General features: G+C 35.3%; 1 protein-coding gene across 2 annotated transcripts in view; it reads left to right on the top strand.

Annotated features, from left to right (window-relative positions):
- Positions 1-9177, top strand: part of PDCD10 (programmed cell death 10) — a 34043-nt gene extending 24866 nt beyond the window's left edge. For both annotated transcript variants that reach the window (XM_063306483.1, XM_063306482.1), the window contains 3 exons: positions 2279-2357; positions 2819-2901; positions 7927-9177. In XM_063306483.1, the coding sequence (XP_063162553.1) occupies positions 2279-2357; positions 2819-2901; positions 7927-8008 (244 nt within the window). In that variant the 3' untranslated portion in view covers positions 8009-9177. The remainder of the gene's footprint in view (positions 1-2278; positions 2358-2818; positions 2902-7926) is intronic.
- The last annotated feature ends 3332 nt before the right edge of the window (positions 9178-12509 follow it).

Consider the following 12509-nt stretch of genomic DNA (forward strand, 5'->3'; position numbering starts at 1 on the left):
CTGTGGATATTAAGTTGCCTGTCCTTATTTGGGAGCTTCCCCCCCCTTTTGGTTTGGAAAGGGAGATCATCTATATTAAAGTCTTTTCCCTGTCTGCAGCGCTAAACTTCTCTTAATGAGTACTTATGGAGGTTTTGCAAATGTCCAATTTGCTTCTTGGTAATTTGGATAGATAGATCTGTTAGTGCACATAATGTATTAAGAATTACCATACAACAGATGTGTGGGTCTCCTTTCAGATTTTGGATTGTACCACTGTCCACAGTTTACTGAGTTTTCAAAGCCAAGAAGCATGAAGCTGATGCTCAAAGTAGCTATGCCATGCAGAGGCTCATTGTATGTAATTGTGTAAAATTGAGTAATTAGTTTTAGTTTAATTTCATTTGTAGGTTTAAGATAAGGCTGGTTTTACTAGAAAGTTCCTGATTCTTTTGCTCAAGATTGGTAGATAGTAAGACTACTAGAGAATAAAATGACATGTGTACTTTATAGTTTTTTTAGAAAAAGAACTCAGTTTTTTTTCTTATCTGTGACATTTTAGTAAGCCATGATAATGGCCACAATCCAGAAGATTAGAGACATGCTGGATAAACCCATGCTCACATATGGGTTTTATCTAAAGTTGTAATAGTAAGGCTTTCTTCTTGGAGTTCATTTCTTTAGGATCCAACTTTATAAAAGGGAGATGTCCATGTGAGTTCATTGCTTCTTTGGAACTCTGTGTAGAAGGTCATCATGTAAAATACAGAGTTTTAGAATGATTTCAGTTATTAGTAGCTCATTAGTGGGATTTTCATATTCCATATGCATTGCTATAAGATTTAAAAGTTTTTCTGCAGTGTAGTAATAGAAACAATCCAGTGCAAAGCTTGATATGCAAGTTAACTGAGACCTATAGAACTACTGCTTAATTGTCTGTTGGATTATTTATTTATTGTTGTTGTTTTTTAATATGGTCACCCACTCATGATGCAACTCAGGGCAGCTAGCAAAAAAATTAAAAACAGCACTTTTTAAACCAAAAATGTAAAACATCATGCCAAAGACAGTTTATACATTCAAACAATTGAACTTAATGGGCTCACATAACCTCCTCACCTAGTTACTGAGATTAGAGTCAATTTCTATAAACTTTAATTGTTCTTAAAGTTATTTTCATATAAACATCTTCTACAAAGACCGTTTCATCCTTTAATAGTACATTTAGAGACTTTCTGCATTACCAATAATGGAACAAAATGCAGATGGTTACAGATGGGAGCAAAGTGCTCATGTATGTACAGTTGGGGATTTAGGACATTCATCTCCTTGATCCAGTTTAAAAAGTCCTTGGGAAAATATTAGTTTCAATCAGAGGACAAAAGTTCCCCTCAGTCATAAGACAGAGGTACTGATATTAATACAGACATCTCCCAAATTGATTACCAGTCCATCTTGAAGGATGTTGAATAAATAAGGAGGCAGGCAGGTGACAACTGACACACCCTTGAGACCCAAAAGACAACCAACCATAGTATAAGATTTTCCCAAATCCTGTAGACCCACTTAGCAGTGGGTCTTGGGTTCCATAGCATTTTTTTTAAGTTGAAATTGTAGACACCTGAGAATCGTACCCTCTATATAGATTAACTGACTTTTCTCTCTTAAATTATTTCTCTTTCTTACTCCAACACAGGGTGGTTTGGTATTGTAAGCTTAAAATCTAGATGAAATTGTATCCATTAATCTTAAGAGGAAAGATAATTGCTGTTGAATTACTTTCAGGAATATTTACTGTGACAGTTTTCTTCCAGATAGTTTAGCTTTAGTTAAATAAAAATAAATTTTATTTAAATAAAGATGGTTGGGACAAGATTTTAGCCTCAGTTTGTGAGATCAGTACTTTCAAGATAGTTCAAAGTAGGTCAAGGCAATCTTTATTCAGTCTAAGATAACAGAAAAATCTGCTCATGTTATGACCATACATATTCAGAATTGTTCCAGGAAGAGACTTTTGATTATAAAGGTAGGCCAGGGCTCCTGCTGCTTCAGAGTATGTAGTGTAATTTTCAGATGCTGGTTTTCCACATACGAAGAATGCATTAAACCTAATTTAGATTTTGAAGTGCCATATAATTTAATTAGTTCTTGTTGTTTGATCTTGCTGTGCCATATCTAAAACTCACTCTATTACGATGGGAAATCTTTTAGCAAATACATATCAGACATAATTTTGGAAGTGATTAAAATTCTGCAGCTTCCCTTTAAAAGTTGCAATTATATTTTCATTATCAAACAGGGACATTGCCAGTGCAATAAAGGAACTTCTCGATACAGTAAATAATGTCTTCAAGAAATACCAGTACCAGAACCGGAGGGTATGTGAATTAATTTCTACTGTATAGTGTATACTATATAGGGTATAGTGCCCTATCGGAAGTATCATTAATTACAAATATCACAAGTATCTGCAGTTTTATGCTTAGATAATATGAACTGTAAACATCACTTGTCAACTAATACAGACTGGCAAATGAAGAGACAATCAGGATGATAAATACTGATTTTTCAGTCTGTAGATTTTTAATCAGTAATGACTGCTTTTAAGGTTTAATATAATTTTTAATATGTATGTATGTATGTATGTATATATTTCTAGGAGTGTTTGTAAATAAACACTCCTAGAAACAACTTTTCACTTTTTAAATGGTGAATTTTGCCACTGCCAGCATTTACTGCCAGCATTTATCTATTCTCATCTTGTTCTGTGTTAATTGGCTAAAGCATAATGTTTGAGAAAAATGAAAATTTAAATTACTATTCACATGACATTTTTCAGGCACTTGAACACCAAAAGAAAGAATTTGTAAAATACTCCAAAAGTTTCAGTGACACTTTGAAAACTTATTTTAAAGATGGAAAGTAAGTATTTATTTCTTTTTCAATTGACTTGGTGACTATTTCTTGTTTCTCCTCTTAATAATTCGTACTACAAAGAACATATTTTGCCACAAACTAATATTTTAATTGCTCCATCAGTTCCAGATTAGCAAAGTATGAAAAAAATGGCCAGATTGTGAAATTTGCTTTTTTAACTTGGGCATCAATGGGTCTACTTCATTTTTAATTTCTCTTGGGAATCCACAGAGTGATTGTTCTAATTATAATGATGTCTCTCCTTTGTTCATCCCTGCTAAAACCAATCTTGGGGGTGGGGTCACATTCCCCTTGCACTAAAAGTGGGTGTGGACTTTCATTGTTTCTGAAGCTCTGTTTCTTGTTCTTTTCAGCGCCCCTTTTTTCATCATCTCTGATATCTCTCTCTCTCCCCCACCCAAGTAACAGACTGCAAGGAAAAAACATGTATCACTTATTAGAGGCCTGAAGTAATCTCTATAGAGAGTTTTGGAAATAGGCTAAAACTGCATGAAATTAGACTGAAGGCCCCATGTAGATATAGAGTAACAGATTGTTCACTCTGACATAACAACATAAATGGAATTTTCGAAATGGAAGAAGTCACAAAAGCATCAAGCCCTCTAACATGTCTATCAATTATTTCATATTTATGATTGCTGTGACAAAAGATTTTTTAACAATCCAAAAAAAGAAGGGAAATAATAAATGGGAATTTTTCCTTGTCTAGAAACAGGGATTATACATAGCAAAATTAATGACAAATTTCTGTGGCTATAAAGGCAAGACTCCCTAGTTGATACAGATTTCTGGTGAATGTATGGACATGTCTAGGAATATAGAACTCTTTGGATCCAAACTTGGAAAAGTGCTTCAAAGTGAGTGTGCGTGCATCTGTTGGCACATCCTTAAAGGAATTGTGGCTTTTCCTGGGCTTTAAAAAGTCATCAAGAAGTGTGGTATTACCTTCATTTTTAGCTCAAAGCATTCCATATTTCTTGACAAGCCTGTATGGTTTTCTTGGGAACAATGTAGAGTTTGCCATTGCCTTCTCCTGGGGATTTCTTTTTAATGACTCAGTCTAACCTATAGCCCCAGACTGATATTCTTTGGGGGTCTCTTAGCCATCTAGTAATGCAGTATAGCCCTTGTGGGAATAGACAAAGCTGGCTGTGTGCTGCCTCCTACTGGCTATAAGCTAAATTGAATTTCCATAATCGAGAAATAATTTATCTTCAAAATCTGATACTGCTGACAAAAGGGAAGACCATCACTCGCTTCTAAGTATGATGGCTGTTGTTTAGATACAGAGTCACTGTGTGCTTCTGAATAACAATTGTTGAGGAAAAATCTGGAGGGGAAGACTCTTGTGCTTTGGTTCAGTTTTCAGATTTCCAAGGATCGTCTAATGGGCCACAATTGGTAACAAGATATTGGGCTCCCTTGGCATGGTATATGTAGTGGCAGAACATTTGTCTGGTTTGTACATAGATAAGAGACCACCTGGGAACTCCAAGGTTGTTGGCAAAATTAGAATTGGGGAAAAAAATGGGAACAAGACAGTAGCAAACTCCTAATGCTGCCAGGGAAGTTACATGGATATAGTCCCAAATTCTGGGTGTGAATGAAAGAGAGAAGCATATGCAACAAGAACTATTAGGCAACAGAATAAAATCCATACTAGAAGCAGCTGAAGAGCAATTTTATTTCTGTGTAGTGAGAAGGAAAAATCCCATCTGTTCTTTGACCTTGCTTGTGATCCTTGTAGCTAGCTGAACAATCCTAATATTCCAGATCTCTCCATTTTTCTTTCACTATTCCATTTATTTATAGTAAGACATTATTCTGATTTGTAAAAATGTATCCAAAGAATTAACTTCGTTTGCCCATGGATAATTACAAACAAAGAAAGTGAAATAGATTGTGTAGGTACTTCTCTTTTCTGTTTTTGTTTTAAATAGAATTATAGAGTTGGAAGGGGTCATTTAGTCCAACTCTCTGTTCAGTTCAGGAGTGCAAATTAAAGCATCCCAGATGGGTGGCTATCTAGCCTCCACCTGGAGTCATCCATCTCTCTAGGTAGTTGACTCCACTGTCAAAGTGTTCTTAATATGTAATCTAACTTTCTGTAACTTAGATCAAATAAGAAATAACAGATTGTACATGACCTCCTTTCTGGTGCTATCATATCCCTCCTCAGTCATCTTCTATGAATGCTGAAATGTTAAAAATAATCTTCTCCTTCAAACTCTTTTCATTGGGCTTAGTATCTAATCCCCTGATCATTGTTGTTACCTGTCTCTGAAGCTGTTTCAACTTTTCAAAAGTACACTTTTAACACAGTACTTAAAGTGGAATCTGATCAGAGATGAATAGCGTTGAATGATTATTTTCCATGATTTGGAATGTTGATGCAGTCTAAAAATGCATTTTCTGTCTTTATAGCCACATTACATTGCTGACTCATACTCTGCTACAACTATTGCACAAAATCTTTTTCACAAGTACTGTTACCAAGCTAGTATCCCCTACCCTGTATCTGTTCATATTTTCTGATTTAAGAACTTTGCATTTTCTCTGTTAAATTCCACTCTGTTACATACTGCCCTTTTCTACAACCTTTCAAAATTGTTTTGAATTTTAATTCTGTGTTCTAGCTGTCCCAATTTTGTATCATCTGTAAATTTGATAAGCATTTCTACCTCTTCATTTAAATCCTTAATGAAAATATTAAGGGCCATGATTGATCCTTATGGTACACCACTTGATACCACTGTCTAATTTGTTGCAAAACCATTGATGAGCATTTGAGTATGTTTTTCAGTTCAGGTGTATATCTACTCAATTATTATGATAATTAACTAGCGTGCTAATCAGCATGTCATGGGGTAGTCTATCAAGTGCTTTGCTGTTGTCACGTTATGTCTACAACAATCTATTAAGGAACTTACCCAATTAAACAAGAAATGTCTGGCAAGATTCATTGTTGAGAAATATGTGCTAGTTTCTAACAATTACTGCATTTTTTCAAGGAGATTTACCTCTTTCTGATTTGTGTTAGGATTTCTGCAGGTATCAATATCAGAGTGACTTTTCTGTAGGTTGCTGGAGTTTCCTTTCCCCTCTTTTTGAAAGTAGCAGTCATCTGGTGTTTCACTTTTTTGCCCGGATTTCTCGAAGATCATACTTAAATTCAAATAGACAATTATCTAGACCCCTAAGTAAAACAGGATGTAATTCATCTGTTTCTGGAGATTTAGATTGATTCAAACTAAAGAGGTAGAAACAATGGTCAAGGACAGGTTTTTTGGAAAAGACTGAACCCAAATAGATTTGAGCAGGTCTGCCTTCTCTTTGTTATTCATCAGCATTTTACCTTCACTGAGCAGCTGGTCTACTGATTCTTTTCTTTCCTTTTATTCTGAACATATCTAAAGAAGCCATTTTTTGTTCTTATTAGTTATCCTTTGCTAATCTCAGTTGTGAGCTTTTGATTTCCTGATGCCAGCTGTACTCAGTTAATTGTACTCTTCCTTCCTTTCTGATGTGGATCTCTTTCCAGGTAGATTTTAAAATGAATATCCACATTTGACTTTTCATTGTATTAATTGCATTCTAACATTAGATATAAAAGCTTAGTTCAGAGTTGTGCCTGTGGGTCATTGGGTTTTATTTTTATGCTCTTTATCAACTTTTAATTTAAATTTCTGTCATTGTTTTTTTCTACAGGAGAAAAAGTAGCTATTCTTATTCAATATGTCCTATCTCCTTGGAGAAGCCTTTTGGTTCCTAGCTTATTTGCAACTGTATAATAATATAATTGTATTTAATGCCTCTTTTGACTGAAAAGACAATGTAGAGAACAAGCTGATGTCTCAGATGTCTCCATTCAAACCCTTCAAAGTTTTAGGCATTTGTCACAAAAATTACAGATTTGTTATAATTACCAAACTCTGTCATAAAATTATAATTCTTAAAGTAACAGAAGAGGCCAATGATTAGCAAGTTATGGACTAATCATAATTTCTTTCATCAACTGTATGTTACTCATAGGTCAAGAGCATCCATTAGCCCAGAAAACTTGCATCTTCTTGCTTCAGCTAGGATGGAAATCTGCTAGATATCTTCTAAGAGTACAGAAAACACGAGCATTTCAGCCAATATTGCACAGATTCTACTGACTTAGCACTATGCTACAAGATTCTGTTTTTTACCTTCATGATCCTGGAATTACATTTTCTGATAGACAGACACATCTGTTGGCTCCTATGCTAGTTTGTCTAGTTTCCTCATTGAAAATGTTTAAGAGGTGAATGTGAATGGATTGCAAAAACCTAGATTGCGAGGTTTTGGAATAACTAGCTTTTATAAACCAGAGAGGGGGGAATCCATGTCAGCTGTTTTACATAACTCAGATCACTTTAGCAGGAACTCTGTTGATTTACAAGCAAATAGCATATACTTGCATTCAGAAATAAAGCCCATAAAATTCACAGAGTCTTCAGGTAAGTAAGTAAAAGACTGCAACTCAGTAACTTTGTTCTATAACTATATTTAGTTTTGTACTGTGATTTAACTGTTAGGGTTTAATAAAGGGTTCACTACTTTTCTCATTTCGAGAAAAGGTCTATAATTATTTTCAGAGTTAGATTATTAAAACATCTTTGATCAGAATTTCAAATTGTTGAGCTTGGCTGCTTTGTTTGAACGTGCTTTGCATTTAAGGATTCTTCTAATACAATTTGTGAATGAGTTCCTTTAAGAACTATGATAATTTGTGATATTCTGTTGTAAATTTAAGTACTGCACTCCAGAAGTAGTGGGTGATGCCAGAAGAAAACAAATTTCATTTCTTTTACCTTTAATTAAAATTAACATAAGTCCCTTTGAACTATGTGGATAGAGGTGGGGATTATTTCCAAATAGACATGTATAGGATTTCATTGTAAGAATACGTTGTATTTGATGTGATGGCTTTCTAATCTGTACCCTGTTTCTGAAATATATCTTGTTTCTGTTTTTTTACAATAGGGCAATAAATGTGTTCGTAAGTGCCAACCGACTAATTCATCAAACTAACTTGATACTCCAGACCTTCAAAACTGTGGCCTGAAAAAAAAAAAAACTGTATATGTTGAGAGCTGTACTTTTCAATGATGGATAGGATACCTTTATATGTAAACTTTAAAGTTTTGACTGTGTAAATTATCAATCCCAATTGAAGGGACTTAATGCAGGATTTTGAATGGGATTTATTGCCATCTTACACCATATTTTTGTAAAAACATAGCTTAATCATAATCTCACAATGAAGATTTTGCATCACTTTTTTGCTATTATCATTCTTTTCAGAATTATAAGCCAAAAGAATTTACGCCTTAATGTGTCATTATGTAACATTCCTTATAAGAACTGTAAATATTTGGTGTTCTGTTTCTGACATTTTAACTTGAAAGCGAAAAACTGCAACAGGATTATGTATTTAACAATATTGGTGGCAAATATTCAATAAATAGTTTACATCTGTTTATCTGTATAATTTTATCCCATGATGGTGTCCTTGAAGCTAAATCAATGGGGAGATGTACATATGTCTTCAGAGTTTACAAAGAACGATGTCCTTTTAAGAAGATAGAATCTTAGTCAGCATCTTCAAAGATTCCTGAGCAGAAATACTCTTTAACTACTGTCTTAGAAAGCTGACCCTTTCCCTCAAAACTTGAAAATTGTTTTTTTTTTTCCAAATTATTTTTAGAGTAAATTATTATATTACCAAAGAACCCATCATTAGAGGTGGGGTGAACTGCAGGGCATCTTTCGGGGGTGATGGCATGTGTGCAGTAGTTGATAGATACCTTTATATGTGTACTCATGCAGCATCACTGTCAGTAAATGTGATACCTGGTGCCAGGGTACAGGGTTTGTTTATTGTGCCCTATACAACCTGAGAAAATTACTCAGAATTGGAAGGGTGTGATTAAGAGATGTATTCCTGGGCTATTCAGAGTCAACACAGCCTCTATAGTAGTATGGCCTTGGTGCACTAATTTTAGCTACACCAGAGATTGTGAATTTGCTTTTGTTAATATAAATATTCTGGTGGGAATATCGTTAGCGTTTGACAGTGTAACAAAAGCAAAACTGGAGTTTGCCCAAAGGAACTTAATCTAATTTTGATAATGGGAACCAATGAAGGCAAGAGAGATGAAGATAACATGCAGGCTACCCTATCACTGTGCTAGAAATTATATTTAATAAAGTATTGCAGTTATATCAATGCAACAGATCAAGTCTACTCATTTGTGCAATGGTGCTGTTTAATATTTATGCTTAAAGAAATGGTTTAATATCTATGCTTTTTTATGGTAGTATAACAACCTAAATGATTGTTACTGCCAGCTGTCATGGTAGGGCAACTGATTTCCACCAGAAATCCATTCATTTGTTGTAGAACTGTTATGCTAGGAAATCCTTTTTACATCTCTCTTTGTGAACAGCTTATCTATATTGTGATCATGCACTTGCATCACTTTTTTTTTCTTTCACTCCTATGACTTCTGCAAGAACAATAAGATGGATCTTTGGCAATGTCTCAGTTAAACATTGGTAATACAACTCTTTTGTAACTGGCAAAAATGTTCAGCATCATGTAAGCCTTTACATAAGATCATACCTGCTTTAAGTTAGCCATTTAACCGTCATCATGTTTCTCCTTATTTTGGTTTTCTTGTGGCTACCCTAATTCAAAGCTAATACAGAGCTAATCAGCTTGCCACAAGTAGGAAGTTGTACCTTGTTCCTTTTGCCAGCTGGACAGGATTTCACTCTGTAGGTAAGTAAGGTCACCAGAAGGGACAAGGTGGATTTTTTTTTTTAAATTACCCATTTGGGTTCTTGGTACTCTCTGAGCTTGATTTTCATCTCTCAGACATTTCATTACCATGCTAGGTAAACCATCTGTATGAAGTGAGGTCTTCTTGACTATTCTTGCTTATCTAATGCTAGTTTGTCTTATCTGGGTATTGGTTAATAGGTATATGGTAAGGGAGAACATGCTCAGGGCTCCTGAAATTGTAATGCTAAACTTCAGCAGCACAATGACCAATATTCAGCAGTACGATTTCAGCTACTGAATATAAATAATGCCTTCCAAGCATTCCCTGTAGCTAAGAGAGTTTCTATTCTCATTTTTGGACACACACACCCCTTTTTTTTTTCCCTTGCAGAAATTTCCCAGCTCAGAAATTCTTAGATCTTCATGCATGCACTATATGTTTGAGATCTCCCACACAGATGATTAATAATATTCATATTCACATCTGGGGACTATGAAGGCCACTCCAAAACCCCCTTTTTCCCTGCAAGTACTTCATGGTTGTTTTGGAAATTTAATTTGAATATTTATTTTCAGTCTTGCTAAAATGCCCAACCTCTTTTCAGCTTTGATTTCTTCATTGACAGTCAGAGATTAGTTGGCTACAGAAAATGTTCGGAAGCTGTTGTTTCTGCCAAAGGAGGTATTACAGGGTCTGACTGAAAGAGTAACCAAACTTCTGCATCTGCCATCTTCACTATTTTGAACAACTGTCCATTAATAATAATAATGGATTCAAATTTGCTCAAAGGCTGTGGTGTTAAACTTTGTATCGTGTAGGGGTTATGTGTGATTCACTACAACAGAATTTGGCCAAAGTTGCCTAAACTTACATTCAACTATTCAGGCACGGTTGCATTTGTACAGTGAATCCCATTTTAATGAATACAGGAAGCTGCCTGATGTAAGCTAAGTTCAAACTCATCATGCTAAACTATTCCATAGTTTGTTCACTTTGGGTGTAAACCTAGCTATCTGGGCCCAAGTGCCTCACCATCTGTATGTTAGCTACAGCTGATCTTTAATGCAGAGCAGATGGAAGCTTTAGGTAAATCCAGCTTTCTTCTGTATTACCGTTTACCAAAATTGATTGGATTTTTGACTTCACGGGGATGCAGTACAGGCACTCATTGTAAAGCTTTGACATTTTTGTTTTCTCAGCATCTATATATCCTTGGATTACTCTCAGCAACAGGGGAGAAATTGACCACAGCTCTTGACTTCAGAGAGAAGAAAAAAAGCTTAATCCTTAATGGTAGTTTCTAAGCACAGTGACTGCCACAAAGGGACCCCATGATTCTTAGTAGAATGTGGGATGTCTAAAATGCAGGATAAGATCAAAGCATTCTGTTTAACTTGAGATGTAGCCATCAAAAGGCAGCGAGATTGTTGCATCCTTATACATATTCAGGCTTTGTGTAAGCGTCTTTATTTTTGCAAGTGCCAAAATTTCTGTTCAGCTAATCGTGCTTCTTGAGCAGTACATCTCATTAACTTCCAAACTGATGTTTATTCCGGAGTAATTCCCCTGTGATCTGTGCTGTTTATTGTCAGGGAAATATGCATGAGAGAACTTTCCTCAACCATAACTGATTATGTAACTCAATGAAGAAAGACTCTTTAGCTAGAGCATTCCCAGCAGAGCCATGCAGTATCATGTCTTTCCTGTCTTTGTTTCCACATTTTGATCAAAAAGCCAGTGAAAGATTTGCCTTTGATCAATAATTATGTATGTTTTAGAGCTGTAATCCAGTTGGTTACTACTGAACTCCACAGAAACATTTTTTTCCAGGTTGGCTTAAAGCCGCCTGCTTAGGGATACCTTCTGTTTGAACTCTTTAGGGAAGAAGAATCACTTAACCTTAAAATTGAAGGGATGTTATGGGATTCTTTCACTACTGAAGTATGTTAGGGAGCTGCCCTGGGGTGGCCTTTCCCAGTGGGCACCCCCAACTCTGAAATACCTTCTCTGGCACTTCCTTTATTATCCTTTAAACAAATATTTTATCCTCCCTGGTTTTTTGAATAGTTGTGCAATGCAGCTTTTTAATTAATTTTATTTTTGCTGTTTGAGTTTCTGCTGCCTGGAAATTATTATAGGTTTATATGTTACCTCCTTTAGATTAAATAGTTAGATTGTGATCTTCAGTGTTTTATAAGGACAGTTATTCTAAGCAAAGTATGAAGGGCAGTACACGCACACACTGTTGGAAAGAAGGGACAGAGCAGAATTCCATCCTTGCAAACTGTTGTAATATAAAATAAAGTTTCATACAACAATAAACTTTCCAGTTTTTTGTTACTGTTCTTAAATGTCTTAATATTATCATTCTGAGGATATTTGTAACAAGGGACTCAGTTTAAATCATACATATGTTAATCTTTCTCTTTTTTGACCCTCAACCATCTAGGTTTTTCTGTATTTAGGGAAAAAAAAGTATTGGCTCTCCTGGTACTTTGATTGCTACACCAGAGCAGAGCTACGGATTTTATTGTCCATCATGAGATTTTTCAACAAGGGCAAAGAGACTCTCCTGCTAGTAGAGGTATATTTTACATCCACCTGGATCTGCCAATGCCAGTCCTTGATTATCTATGCACAGTTAACTAGCTCTGAAATAAAATGCAGAAAACATAATGGTCAGGATAAGGAGGGTTCTTGGATGGTCCATTATGCCCAACATCTGGGGGAGGAGGAGAAATCTGAAGTAGTGGTGCCCATAGGTACTTTAAGATTTGA

Source organism: Candoia aspera, chromosome 6 (genome assembly GCF_035149785.1).
Source record: "Candoia aspera isolate rCanAsp1 chromosome 6, rCanAsp1.hap2, whole genome shotgun sequence".
Taxonomy (NCBI): domain Eukaryota; kingdom Metazoa; phylum Chordata; class Lepidosauria; order Squamata; family Boidae; genus Candoia; species Candoia aspera.